At 40.7% G+C, this 15,684-nt stretch overlaps 1 protein-coding gene across 7 annotated transcripts in view; it reads right to left on the bottom strand.

Annotated features, from left to right (window-relative positions):
• The window catches only part of fgfr3 (fibroblast growth factor receptor 3), a 35,736-nt gene extending 23,894 nt beyond the window's left edge, over nucleotides 1-11,842 (bottom strand). For all 7 annotated transcript variants that reach the window (XM_058385811.1, XM_058385810.1, XM_058385812.1 and 4 more), the window contains exons 1-2: nucleotides 11,385-11,842; nucleotides 6,905-7,129 (exon numbers count right to left, since the gene is read on the bottom strand). In XM_058385811.1, the coding sequence (XP_058241794.1) occupies nucleotides 6,905-7,046 (142 nt within the window). In that variant the 5' untranslated portion in view covers nucleotides 7,047-7,129; nucleotides 11,385-11,842. The remainder of the gene's footprint in view (nucleotides 1-6,904; nucleotides 7,130-11,384) is intronic.
• Between the last annotated feature and the right edge of the window lie 3,842 nt (nucleotides 11,843-15,684).

Here is a 15,684-nt window from a genome sequence, read left to right as displayed (position 1 = left end):
GTGCAGAGGAAAGAGAGGAAGTGAGAGGGTCAATACAGAATTTAGTAATTGCTGTTACTTTCTGGGGCAACAGAGCAGATGGGAAGCAAAACTTCAAATTGGCGTCCCACAGTCGAGCCTAAACAAGCAAAACCAACAGCGGGTGAAATACAGAGACAAACATGTTTTTACCATCCATCATACTGATCACTGCAGAGACCCTGCAGAGCAAGAGATGGAAGCGTTAAAAAAAAATAAAACAAAACTATCATTCGGTCTCATGTAGACTTATTTCTTATCTCACTCTCCATCTCCATATCACTGTCCATCTCTTTCAGTATGACTTACAAAAACAGCCACAGAGATTTTGTTCTTTTATTAGTTTCTTAGACACTGCATACTTATTCTGCATTATTCTGACCTAAATTTTTTAATAATGCATTCCCTTGTGCATTTCTTTCTTCTAAATACCTTTATGAGTTAAAAATAGTAGTAAGGAGTGTATAACAAACGATGTTAATGTAATGTTTAGACATGTTCATAACGTCTCGTCATTTCATACACACTCACACTCACACTGCTGTATACTGTATACCGCATTTAGATACTAACACGTCCACAGCAGGTAAAAAAGTAGAGTATAAATTTGTCTAGGCGTGTAATTGAGCATTTTTCTGAGGTTTTTCTTTCAACCACTGACTTTACACAGTGCTTGTATTCATTCACTACATTCACCTTAGTGCTTTTAAGAGAACGATTCTATCTACTGCTGTCTACATGGCCATTCATTCAAACAAGATTGCGGCATGTTGTTCATTGAGAAATATGTTCTCGCATGTATGTAGATGTTTGGGGAGTAATAATGGCTGTAATGTGTGGCAAGGGATAGTAAATATATATAATAAATGGCTACTGTGTGTCCCGTGCTGGAGGAGGAGGAGGTACAGTGGGGTAGAGAATGGGGCCAGTGTGAGCGCTTTTTACAGACCTGATATAGGAATCTCCTGAGAGCTGTAGCTGTGCTGTTGCCTTTTATAAAGTCTCAGCACCACTACCCTGTCAGTCCAGTACAAAACACACACACACACACACACAGTGGAAACAATGTTTCTTTGATCAGTCACTGATGAATTTTTATTGTACTGTTCTTGGATACCAAAAGATTTGGAGCTGTGAAGTAGCGTCAACTGCTTTGTGTAAATGTAGTCATAGCTTTAATGAAAAATTCACACACACACATCGCACATCACACAGTGTGTAGATGTGTGTCACAAAGTACAAATTTCTTCCTAACGCAGGTTACATTTTCAGAGATAAAGATTTATCATTTGTTAAAGATTGTATCACATTATTCCAAAGTGTACACACACACACAGATACATATCTCTCTTCATTCACCCCAATCATTGGTGTGCTTAAATAACTGTGTGGTGTATTTGGGTGGGGGTATGCAGGCACCTGTGTGTTTTTGTGTCTCCACACAAATTAATGTTATTAGCGATGGTCTGGGGGAGATGCTGTGTGTCTATTCGCAGAGAGCGGATGTAAAGGCTTGAATGTGTGTGCCGCTTTGGAAATGGGAAAGAGAGAGAGAGAGAGTGAGAAGGAGAGAAAGAGAGAAAGAGCTGGGGGTCCGGATCACTGTTCCACACTCACACAGAGAGAAAGGGAGGTGGGAGGGGAATGGCTTTCGGCTTGTTGCCTCTTTTCTTCTACCCTGTTGAGGCGTGTGTGTGTGAGTGAGAGCATGTAGCGCTGTACACCCCATAGAAAAGTTTAAGATGGTTGCAGCATCCAAAGGCCTCCACACACACACACACACACCCACCCACACACACACACACACACACAATCCTGCCTCACTGCACTAATTAGTAACGGAAACTGCAGCATTCAACTTCCCAGTCTCTACTCTTTGCCAAAACCTTTAAAAACACACCCCAAACACCTCGGCTCTCGGATAATTCATCTCTTTCACTCTTTCTCTAACGCACACACATGCACACACTCACACACACACGTTCTAATCAAGGACTATGCTGTCTTAATTGTCATTCCACAGAGAAAATGGCCTAGTTTCAGGCCTCCGTGCACTGTACAGAGCAAACACTCACAATCACACCACACATGACCATATGCTCAATCCAGCTGTCTTTTTTTGTAGTCAAATTAACAAGAAAATTCTCAGCTCCGAATTAATGTCTAGTTATTTCTGCTCCCTTTATAGTCTGACAACTTATTAATCGTGTTCTCTAATGAATTATGGGGTTGCTTCTTAATGATAGCAGGATCAACAAATCCAATGTTCGGAAAAAATGCAGTTGTGTTTGAATTCGATTTTCATAAATACAAAGTGATAGGAAAATGGGATATGTACGATAATCCCTGCTTTTAACCCCTAACCTTAACATTTATAAATTTTCACACCGTCTTGCTGAAACTAAAAACACACACAAAAAAATCTATTGCAAGAATCTACACAGTAATTTAAAGGAAATTGATTTATAGAAACATTATTTTAAATTGGTTAAAAATGAAAAATCCACACAAGTAGAGGACAAAAGGAAATGACGAGATAAATTGGCCACCTTTAAAATCTGGGATAAAACCTTAAAACAATTCAATTTAATTTGTGTGGTGCTTTTAACAATGGACAAAGCAGCTTTACAGAAATTCAGGATATAAATCGTAAAACTCTGAAAAGGAAAAATCTCCTCAAGAAACTATTTGTTGTTGTTGGAAATCTGATCAATCTGAACAGACTTTTAAATCAATGATTAATCCACTGATAAACATCATTAACACACACATGTGCCTCATAAGCTTGGAATATATTATTTATATCATTTACTTAGAAATGTCAAGGCACCTAAAAAGAAAAATGAGATTTATTGATTATAGTTTATTGTCTGAGATGAGTTTGAGTTTACTGATGTATAGTTTATTGACGTTCCTCTACACAGATGATGTGCGTAAGTGCACACTTTGGGGGGGGGGGGCAGCAAGGAACTGACCCTGAATTAGAAGCGGCACAGCTGACCTTAGCACTATTAAAACAAGGCGAATGTATTAATCCAAATGCAATTTATCGTTTCCTGAAATGACTGATGATTTATGCGATTCAAAAAAGCTTCTCTAAATATATTGTGTATGTGTGCTTAAAGGGAGTGTGAGGCATCTCTCACTATGAGATAAAAGCTCTAATGTATGAATGATACATTAACATTTAAATCAGCCGGCGAATCAATATGATGCAATTTAGATCCTGGCAGAGCAATTCCTCGTGATATAATCCGATTCAGTATTACGCAAACAGATCGATTTGAAACGAATTCTCGGATGTTTCTCCAGTATTGTCTTTCAACTGAATTTAATTTTGCGATTCTGCAGCACGTGTGTAATTACCACAGGCAATACGCTCAACAATTCAACACAAATCCTACTTTTGTGTAAAGAAGTCTAAGGGCAGCTGTTGGCTTGCAATTCGTTTTTGCACATAACCCTTATTTATAGAACACTTTCATGAACAATGTTTGTATATAAAGTCGCAAATCTCTATCTTCATTCATAGAGGAGATGACTCATTCGGAGTTATTATGTTTTATAAGCATACAGACAATGTAGCTCAAAAATACGCTAAATTAAAGGCTGGATTCCATAAACCCTGTAAAGAACGTGTTAGCTGAGTAGCTTTGTACTGTTTTGCTGCTTTCTGGAAAGTTGGAGAAAAGCTCATACAAAAGCTCACTTTGATAGGGTTCATGTCCGTCTCATTTAAATGGTTTGTGTAGCAGATTTAGTTATACAATCACATTATAAAAACATCTACGACTAACTCAACTCAACAACAAGAGTTTTGACTCTTGAGGTTTCTGTCCATTGGCCAGTTTTTCTGTAATATTTGCACATGCTACAATAGCAATGGACAGAGAAATAAAAGAATTAGATCTTGAATACAAGGACAAGACATACCTCATTCACTGGAACTGACTAGAACTGAGAAGCATAGAAAAAAAAAAGCTTTACCCAAACTTTTATTTTTTACAATAGAATTTTAAAAGAGAAGTGTTTGAGGTATCGGATACAAAGACTGTCATGACTTTCGTCTTCATTCATATCATAAATATCGAGAGCGGAGCAGCGTTTCGTCTCGCCATGTCTTACCCCTAGTGTGCAGAATAAGACATCAACATCAATAGAGCAGTAGTTGGTCATTTATACATATATACGTGCACTGGGACATCAGGCAATGTGACATCTTGCCCTTTGACCTCCTGACCCTAGGGAGAGTGCATCCAATCTCACAGAATCACAGGCCCCACCCACACCGACATATACATGCACGCACACACACACAAGCTGCAATGCACTGCACTGCTGGTGAAGGCTTTATTTGCAGAAAAGGCCTGCAGTGTGACACAAAAGAACAAGGCAGTGCTCCTGAACAGAGTTATCAGATCACTGATCACTCCCTCATACCTTTTCATCTCAGACAGAAAGAAAGAGCAACAGAGACCTCAAGCTTTCCTTCAACTAGACAATTTAATTGTGTGTGTGTGTGTATGTGGGGGTAGCCTTACTGGCCAGGAACACTTTTAATCCTCTCCTTCCCTTCCCTCCAGTCTGTGACAACCAGAAGCAACTGGCAACAGCTGCTTTGAGATATCCACACACACACACACACACACATATACACACACACATGCACAAATAAAAACACACACACATACACAAATAAACCACACTAGCACCTCAGCGTGCACATTCATTCCCACAAACAAATGAAAGTCACAGTAAATCCCCTAACAGGGTGTGTACAATAACACCTGTTAGTGTGTAGCACACACCTCATTACACAGCCATAGTGCATACATTAGGGCTAATTATTAATTAATTATTCAAGCACTGCTAAGTACACAGGAGGCATGACACATATCAGGTAAGAGTTATGAGCGGCACTACTGACCAACACTAAAGCTGTGATAGCACCATCACTCTGTGTGTGTGTGTGTGTGTTCTACAGTGGGGGATGGCAAACCGGAGGGTCATTTCTTGGGTGGCAGAGGGGTGTGTGTGTGTGTGTGTGTGTTGGATTTCTTACAGCACATAACTGGCCATCTGTTCATGACTGCCAGGAGCAATATAGGAGAGCTTGGGGAAATCAAGAACAGTAATACACACACACACACACACAAACACACACACACACACACACACAATATACAGAAAGATCTTAAAAACAGAGGAAAATGATAAAAAGCAATAGTTCGTTCACCTCTTTACCAAAGACAGACGTGAAAATCAGCAACACAATCACAATCAGCATATCTCAATTCTGGCACACACACACACAAACATATTTAACAAACATAACCATATGCACCCAACCTCAAACACCTTTATTTCAATCTAACCTAGAGCCATGTCAACAGTTTCCTTGTGGAATGTCGATAATTAAAAGATGCGGCTCGATAGCACTGATAGTACGGAGCACTAAAAGTCTTTAGCTGTAGTTGTGTGTATGTTTGGATATAAAAGTGTGTAAGCGTGTATGAACAGGTGGCCCTACATGATGCTCAGACAGTAACGGTGCTCATCCATAATTCAAAGGCTGACCTGCAGTGAGATTTCAAACAGCATTAATGAGGTGAACACACCCCAACTAATAACACAGAACACAGCAGTAAACCCACACACACACACACACACACCCACACACACAATATTAAGTCGAGTCAGCAAAGCCCAGCTTTCTTTTCTCGTCTTATTTTTTTAAGAGACACCTTTATTATCGTGAAATGTCTCCGACACTCATTTGGAATTCATCCAGGAAAAATATCAAACTAATTTCAAAAAACAAACCTAAAATCTACAACACACAAACATGAAAAGAAAAAAAACCCACCAGAAATCAGAACAAAAGTTTGAATATTTGCACACGCATAGCTCCAAAACTTACATCCATAATGAGTACTGGGATTAGGTTTTTTTTATATGGGAAAACACACATACACACACACACACATACACACACAGAAACACACCCTTATCTGTCATGTAATCCATCCCGCAGCAACCACTCCATCAGGCTCGGGCTCGTGTAATAAATCACTAGCTCAGACAGGCAGTGCTTACACAATAACAGCTACAAGCTCTCATTAAAACTGCCCAGACCGCTTACACACACACACACACATAACTGACAAAATTACCACCAAATCTCAAATCAACAAAAAAGTTTGACTTTAAATGTTGCATGCACGTAACCACAGTTTGCACCTTGCTAATAGCATAACTGTTATGCAGAAGAAAAAAATCTCACGTCAAAAGCGATTATTTGAAATATATATCAAACTAAAGCATCAGGTAATAACATTTGGTCATTGATTAGGAAGAGCGAAACACATATGTTCTTCTTTTCCCATCACGCCGATGCTGAGACCTGAGCCTTTCGGCACGTTTACAGAGGTTTAAAAGCCAAGCTGTTGTGTAATTAGATGTTGCTTTATGAACAGCCTGAGAAATGTGAGGGATTTTACCAAATGTACTTCTGGCTTTGGGAAGATATATTACCTTCTACGTTCAAAGCCGAGGCTTCAGCGTCTGTACGTTTTATCATAGATCCATGAAAGACTGAGGTGTTTTTATAGCATGCCATGACAGTTTGTTAGCACTTGCTTTGATAGATTGATAATTACCTCGATAGACCATTAATAACTTTACAATCAATGTTATTTGAATTGTGAGTTTTGTTATTGAGGAAAAGGCCCTCAGGCACCTGGCATTAGTGCTTCTTGGATCTGGATAAGCAGCATTTGGGATAGAGTGCAAGGTATTTTGCTGCTGGAATGTTTAGAGATTAGAGAGCGAAAGGCAAAGAGTGAAAAAGACACAGAGACATGGGAGAAGGGGGTGTTTGTCTGACCTGTGGGCTGTGCCGAGGGCAGGTGAGCGCTGTGTGCTGATGGGACGATGGAGGAGAGGTAGAGGAGAAGGCAAAGCGCCATCATCCCAGCCAGGGGCCGCTGTGGCCCAGGGTCCTCGCCACGGACACCAGACTCACACATCTTCCACAGTCCTACACATGATGTCAATGTAGTGCTGACACACACACACACTCTCACACAGGTGTCCCCTGTCCACTTGCAACCTGAAACACACAACACAGGAAAGAAAGATCAAATTTAATATTCAGAATCAAAGATATGAGTATGCACACTGAAAAAAAAACCTCTCTTAATTTATTAGGTGAAAACTCTTAAATGTTATAAAAATAAACATTCTAGACCAAGAGCTACTTTGCAGTCATGGGACACTGTTAGAGAACATCCGCGCTATGGATTTGCTGAGCTGGAAATTACTTTAGTGCACTGTGATGAGAAAAACAAGGTGATAATTGCCTGCCCTGCATAAAAAAAATGAAATGATTTCAGTTTATATGTCTAGTGTCGGTTTATACGAGTGGATTTGCTGTAAATGCTCACTTTCTTTCACTCTCACACACACACACACCCTTGTTCTGCTCTGAAACATGTCTTTTGCTGGGCTAACACAAACACACTTATCTCTCTAAAGAAAACACACGTTCCCCTCACACTGGGTAGCCTGTGTGTGTGTGTGTGTGTGTGTGTGTGTGTGTCTGTGAGATTACGCCTTGCCACATAGAAAGTTTACATTAGTAACAATAAAAGGAATGTAAAGTAGTCTACAAAGAGAGCATAGAGGAGTAAAACACACACACACACACACTATGGTTTTTTGGCTTTTGAATGTCACAGAGCTGTGTGTTGTCTTAAACATCAACTCCTGTTATTGTTACCTTGGTTTACACACACACACACACACACACCACACACACACACACACACACACAGAAAAATACACAAGGTTTATTTTAATGTTAAATGCTGGCGTTTTTAGAGGACGACCTCAGATGACACACAAACATTCCTGTTTTTCTTTTTTCTAAGGAGTATAGCCTATTTGTTGGTCAGTGTCCATACTGAGGAGAGGTCTAGCCCAGAGGGAACGCACACACACACACACACACACACACAATCCGTGTGTTGAGCAACAGCATATTTTCTTTGGCTGGCAGAGAGGCAGTGGATCCAGTGCTGTAGAGTGATAGTGTATCAGTTTGGGCTGTGTGTGTTTGTGTGTGTGTGTGTGTGTGAAGGGTGTATTTGTGGAGTCTATCTGCTCTGTGTATTTCTGGAGCGTGTCAGTCTGGAGTGTGTGTGAGTGTGTGTGTGATTCTGGCACGGGCTCCTGGAGTCTCCTGTATCTTACAGTAACACAGGGATCATGGGTCTTGGCTGACAAAGCGGCGTGCGCTCCAAAGACTCCCAAAGCCCCTACCACTGCTATTTTCCTCATTGCAGAAACAAAGTGCCCATATAAAGTACTGCAAGTGAGGTGTGCAATAAAAAGGGCAGCGACAGGTTACAGCTCCGACGGCTGGATCCAGTCTCCAACACCACCTCTCAGTCAGGGTGAGAGACAGTAACATACTCGCTTTGCCTTTAATGTAGTTTAGAAGTTAGCAGCATAGTCTAAACACAGAGAAGTGTGGTGAGGCCTGGCAGACCCATATGACTGATTAGCAGTGGTGCAAATTTACTGTGTAGCAATGCCTGGATTTCAGCTCAGGTCATATCTATGAAAGAGATTTAGTAAGAATTTGATTCGAGCCCTGAAATACAAATCTTATTGGCTGAGCCTACGGCGTTCTGCGTTTTTCACTAGCTGTTTCTCTTTGAGTCTCTCACTGGTTTGTGAACAGAATCAAAGAGAAATATGCATGAAAAACATGCTCATACCAGGCTAAAACAGACAAGCCCTGCAAGCTGCACTGAGATGCTAGGCTGCCTGGCACAGATAAATGTTTGTGCATCAATGCAGCTGTAACTATTTAGGGGTAATAACTGAAGCATTTAAAATATGTATACAAAAATTTAACTGCTTGAGCCTGGCCACTAAATATTCTGTGATGGCTGAGGCTTTCATGTTTTTTTAGAAGTCAGCCTTAAAACCAAAGCCTGTCACATGCTAGTCACATTCTGCATAGAGAGAAAAAAAGAAAAAAGAAAAAAAAAGCTGTAATAATTATGCAGCCTAGTCCTGCCTGACTAAACCAGGTCTCGTATTTAACACACAGATTAAGCAACGAGAGAAAATTAGGGACGGGGATGAGAGAGCATGAGACAGTGTAGGTAATCCTTTCCTGCTTACTCTCTCCTGTAGCTTTTGTGTGTTCGTGTGCGTGTGTGTGTGTGTGTGTACACATGCGCATATGCTGTACACTGTATTACAGGCATCATAATCCGTTTTCTCAGAATTGAATTTTTTTTAAAAATCAAAGAGAGAAAGTGGCCATGAATGACTCCACTTTTCGAGGAAAAAAAAAGCCACATTTACACAAATGACAAAGAACTCTTTCATGGAGCGGACCTATGGCTGTTCGCTTTTTAAAGGAAACATGCCTGTCATCAGGTCTTTTAAGTGTGCCTACAGACATATTCGAACGTTACACATAAAGTGTACACGCTACTGAACACCAAGCAGACAGAAAACTCTGGACCCTGCCCTTACAAAATGAGAATGTGAACAGAGGCTGATTAAAACCAGGATGAGCCTGAAACAGACTGACAGCGAGGGGAAGAAAAGGGTTTAATCAGCGACTGCTCCAGAGTGCTGCAAAGTTCACTGTCTGAGTTCCTCCCTGAGCATCCTGACACACATTGATTTTAAGTCAGACCCAATTCTGAAGCTGCTCTTGTAAGCTCTGTCGCAGTTAATAAATGAGAGTCAATAAAGAGATCTTTTCTTCTTCTTTTTTTTTTTCCTTTAAGAGACAGGTCCAGATTTCCCGTTCACATCAACAGTTAGTCAACCTCTGGATCATTCATACAGACTCTGTATAGTCTAATTGAGTTGCTGTGCAGCACAGTATGAGGAAATACATCAAAATGTAGTGATGTAATAGCACCGAGGACAATCTCTTCCTTGACTCCATAGGGAGCTCTTTGCATGAAGGAAACTGTAGCCACCGTCCGACCATCTTCATAAAATAGGATCAACACTGATTATATTGACCATGAAATGTAATAAACCCACGTTTTATCCAATACATTCAGTGGGGAAAAGGCTCGTGTGGCTATATGGAGTTGAACGCAGTGAGTTCGCAGGTGGCTAATGATTCCCGCTGGCGCCCCGTTAACACCCCGCGAGACGTTAAACGCAATATAATGCGCAAAATTGGTTTCAGATGTCCACTCCGTAATGGGCGCAAATGGACAGAGTGGCTCGACTGCCTTCAACCAAAAATACACAACCGGCTTTTGGATGACCCCTTAAGAAACATCGATAAGGCTTTTTTTTTCTTTTAATCATTATTTTTATTATTTTTTTTATTTATTTATTTTAAAAATTGCGTCATACACCAGCTGCTAGTCCCTCATCACAGCGGTCGTGACATTCCCACAAACAGAGGCGTGCTGTGATTTCTGAACTTCTCGGTGCAAAAGAAAAACTGGACAATGCATTTAACACGAAGGGTTTCTGAATTATCATAGCATGTTAAATGACACGGAGGTTCAGAACAGCACATTCATTACCATCCCACTGAACAGACCACTATGTCAGAATTGGTAATATTTCGTACAGCTGGATGTACAGCGGATGTTGCCATAGCCTCGAACAGCACGCGCATGAACTGTCTCCCACTGGTTAAGGCTGGAGTTTGATCCTACGAATCATCCCCCCCCCAAGACAAATTCAGAACAAACACCTAGTTTTCATCACCGAATGCGTAAAGAGATGGAGTGCGTGAATGGAGGAAGAGAGACGCTCAGGTACGCGAGCTGTCTCCTCACATTGCGCAGACTCGGAGCGCGCGCAGCACCTGACCCACCGGAACCTGAGCTGCCTCGCTTAGTCTCTCTCTCACCGTGCTCATTGCTGGCATGTCTGAAACTGTATCCTATACACCATATAGTGCACTGTTTAGGGACTTTAGACATGTTGCAGCCATGTCCGAAATCATATGGGAAAAATATCCAGTGCCTTCACGAAATTCCACAATATACTGTTTAGAATATTTCCCACTAAAAAAACCAGGATAGGGAACAGGGAGTACAGTATTATTTCGGAAACAGGATTCGTTTCGTTTGGCTCTGATTGGATTGTGCAGCAAAGACAGCTTGAAGTAAAACTCAACCGACCTGTCTGAGGTGTGAACGAGGAAGCCACTCTCATTTACAGCAGAAAACAAGCAAGAAACAATCACTGTGTCAACATGATCAGCAGCATCAACAACAAGATAATAATAATAATAATAAAAATAATAATAATACTATCAATATCAACAATAACACCACCAAAAATATAAAAATTATAATCACCCCAAAATCTCCCGTGTTGCCAGTAATCCTCAACTATTATAAATGTCTATAAATTGCACAGCTGCTTCTGGAGAAGGTGGATAGTCCAATGGGTCCTCCAGGATACACTGAAGATCAGCTCTTATATTCAATCCAAATAAACTTCAGCTCCTCTCTCCGAGTCGTACGCCTTTGCCCGGTCTGACAGTTCTGAGTTGAGAAGAAAGCCCCAGTTACAGTCCACCTCGTCCCTCTAACCGGCGGGGAATCTGGCGGAGGTGCGCGGGTCCGACTGATGTGAGCTCCTCTCTCTGCTCGGGCGCTCCTCTGTGTGAAACTGCAGGACTCACGAACTCCCGCTAAACAGTTTGGAGCTCCGGACTCTGGAGGGGGAGGAGGGAGGGGGGTAAAAAAATTAGCCCGGATCGGATTTCAAACCGCGTCCCCGCTGTGAGTGCTGCGCTCGCCGCCTGTCGCTCTTCTCCTACTGAGAGAGAGAGAGACAGAGAGAGAGAGAGAGAGAGACTCCGCACGGGGGTGGGGCCACGCGAGGCCACGCCCACCAGAACCAGAACACTCCATCAGGATCTCACCTCACCGTGCGCCCCCTGTCTAATGAGCCGAGACCGCCACACACACACACACACACACACACACACACGTTAAGAAACCGTGAAGAGTGGCGGCAGGAAAACAGTTAAACATAGTCTGGGAGACAATCAGGCTCATATAAAATAGAAACAAAGCCAGGCTTGTGTTGGTGAGTAACATTAAAAACAAAGAAATTGTATTTACATAAGATGTGTAAAAGATGCATGAACAAAGCTCATTCAAAAGGCCTACTATAATAACCAAATTGGTCCTGAATGTTTCACATTTTCTGTTTACTTTACCCGGCCATAAAAATGTCAATCCAATGGCCAAAAAAGATTAGTCAAAATGACGGTAATCCATCCACACGCCCTATCTGACATGTCCAGGGTTTGTGCTGGCGAAGGAGGCCAAACAATTTGATGGATATAATAGTAATGCTTTAATGATGAACAAAATAATGGTCTTTTCAGTGATCTGAGGTCACTTTTGGGGTAGCAATTTGGAGCCAAGGTTATTTCAAGGGTGGTAGCTGCTGTCCCGGAGCCTACCCTGAACCTTCTTTGCGGCATGCCTCCATTAACCTGCTTTCTCTAATAGCTTTTATATTTGATTGCACCTCTCTTGGCGTTAGGTCAATTCACAGAGTAAAACTTGGCTGCTTCTGTGCATAAATAACATCATGCATGGGAGAATATAGAATGGGATACAACAATAGGTACATAGGTATTTAACAAAAAGTATTAAAAGACTTAATGAGAATAAAATGTTTCAGGATATATTTGTCTAGTAACTAGTAATATTTTATTTCATGGTATCACATCAGCCTGTAAGACATATTCACAGCTTTGATGAGGGAGCTAATAGACCTGTCATATGACGGTCAGCATGTTTTGAATCTACAGTTGTTTACATGGATTGTCCTTGAAACAATATTTTAACTGTAACAATATACCTACATATTCTGGCCAGCACTTCTTGTGGTATTCATCAAGCTTCTACATGTATTATTTAAAATGCCGGTGACTGAAGCAAAAGCACCTTAAAATCCAAGTTTGACTTTAAGTGCAAGTGTACTGCTGAGTGGAGTGTGATCGTGTGTTAAATGTCCTTGTACCTGGATCATAAAGATGTCATGCTTGTGTCTTGTGGAGGCTGATTAGCGGTGTGCTAAGTGCTGATGAGAGCTGTAATTCTGTAGAATAAGCACTAAACAAAGACTCAATTACTGCCGGTGCTGTAAACTTGTTTGCACTGGGAGCTTTATGAGACCATAAAGAGGCAAAATTTCTTTCTAATTACAGGGACCCCTATGAGTAAGTGTGTGGAAAGGGAGAATGTGTGTGTCCTTCAGTAGCTGTCCATCTGTGTTTGCTCTGAGGGAAGACCTGTTGGCTCCTGAGTGTTAGAATCAGCGTACACACGAGGGCCCAGAGAGACATACGCCAAGTCACATCAGCACCTTCACTGACTGATGCATTCTTACACATTGTTAAATCCTGAAATTTGTAAAATAGCACACTCATACATAGAGTTATAACAAAGTACCTTCAATGTGCAAATGAGCAGTGCACTCATGCACGCACTGACAGGCTTAACGTAGAGCAGTTAGTGGTGACCGTTCACCTCTGTGTGGGCGCCGACAGGAGTTTTAACATTGTTCTCACACTGGTGGAACCACCAGTTCACATCCACTATAGCAGCATTAGGAGGTAAAACCAGTTAAGCACTTTATACTAATGGGGATGGCTATTACAGTAGATTATGTTGGTTAAAATGAAGAAATTGATTTTGCAAGTGAGACAGAAGTGAAACAAAAGGAAAGAAAATGTCTGCTGGGGAAGGTGTGACGTCTGTTTTGTGAGACTGAATGCGTATCATAGCAAGTGTGCAAGTTATGCAGAATGCAGAGTGAGACATTTTAAAACCTGATTAACAGACTGATGTCTAAACTCCACCAAATGACCTTGTGACCCCTCAACCCCCCACTCCCCAACCCTCCTACACCAGCGCCAGTATACTAATGGTACCGAAGGCTCCCACTCTTGGTTAGCATACCTTAGACTGTAACATGGGGTTCACTTTATTGCTAGGATTCATAATGTCTCAAAATTATCCCAGTGAGTCATGAAAGTTTATTAAACCAGTGATTAAATTTGGTGACCGTCACACCCTAGCCTCAGTCTCACAACATCAGAATGGTTCAAAATATACTGTTCATACTGATCCAAAATGAAGCAATGATTTCTGAAGCATCCAAATCCCAGCAAAACTGTGTAGTAAATACAGGTCTAAACTGGAAATTTCCATACACACACCAACATCTAAGACATCTTATTACATATAATAAAAAAAAAACTGGAAAATAAGTCATAAAATAGGTCTGTAAGTGTGTGTGTGTGTGTTCGTGTAGGGTGGGGGTTAAGCTCTTATCTTTTTGCATACTTTACCTGATAACCTTAAAAGCTGATAACACTGTATTTGTTTTCCTTTACATCACTTTCTCTCTCTCTCTCTCTCTCTCTCTCTCTCAGTCTAGTCTCATTAAACTGAAAGTTCAACATCAACATCTTACAGTTAAACCTTTCTTCATAAAATGAACATTCATCAATTTATTTTTCCTTCTTACCTTGGCATTGGCTCCACAGCTGATTAGTTCAGTGCAGGATGCCAAAGAGTTCTGAAATGTCCTCGTCTGTATCTTTAAGACCAGGCTGAATTTCTTTTCCACAGTTAGTCCAACAGGATGAAAGTTCACTTCAATACACAGACGTATTCACAATTACCTGATTTACCTTTACTGGCTTTATTTTTTATTTTTTTTAAATATTCTTTCAAAAACAAAATAATTAGCAGAGTATGATCATGTTATAACCTGCAGAAAATGCTGTGGAAGGGGCTTGGAGCCAATCTGTAACTGTAGCTCCAGACAATGAACTAACGATTACTAAAATTATAGTAATAATCTGTTGGGTGGTTACTCAGTTTTAGTGTAATTAAAAACAACATACTACATATAATTTATTATCAGTGACTTTGTTGAGCAAGCGATGATATTTCATCAGGGTAATTTCACAAGGTTTTGAGGTTTTTTTCTTCAAATTGATGTAAGATTTTAAATTTTCCTCTTTTTTGTGATACCATTTCATATGCGTTCAAAGTCATATTATTGTTGGAAAATTAGGATCTGTTTGTACAGCAGCTACGAACCCCCATTTCCCGAGCTAGAGGAATGTATATTTCCCTGATTAAGAGCTAGCTGACTCAAAAAGCTCTATTCATTATTCTATGCACTCACTCAGACACACACTCAAAGACATTTTTTCAAACAAAAACCTTTTTTTTCCTTTTTTTTTAAAAAGCCCATTTATTTCTGGGGATCAGCCAAATGTTCACATAATGTTAGAACTGTCATGTATAAATATCATCATGGTGATATTCGGTCTCATAAAATGCCAGACACACACAATTCTGCACTTCTTTCTGATAACACAAGGTCAACCAACAACACTATATTAAGTAGTTTTTTAAAACGAGGATGTTTATAGAACTTGATATTAGCTGCTTTTCTCTTGGCAACAGAAATGACGTAAGATTTCTCGGAACTGAGAAGCTCTCATAAGCTCGAGTGCTCATAGTTAAATTCTATTTGTAACCTTTTCTCATTCCCTCTTTCACACATTAATGAGAAGCCTTATGGAGAGAGGCGGAAAACATCAGGTCACCACTG

The sequence above is a fragment of the Hemibagrus wyckioides genome, linkage group LG03, assembly GCF_019097595.1.
Source record: "Hemibagrus wyckioides isolate EC202008001 linkage group LG03, SWU_Hwy_1.0, whole genome shotgun sequence".
NCBI lineage: Eukaryota > Metazoa > Chordata > Actinopteri > Siluriformes > Bagridae > Hemibagrus > Hemibagrus wyckioides.
This window is presented reverse-complemented; position numbering and strand designations above follow the sequence as displayed.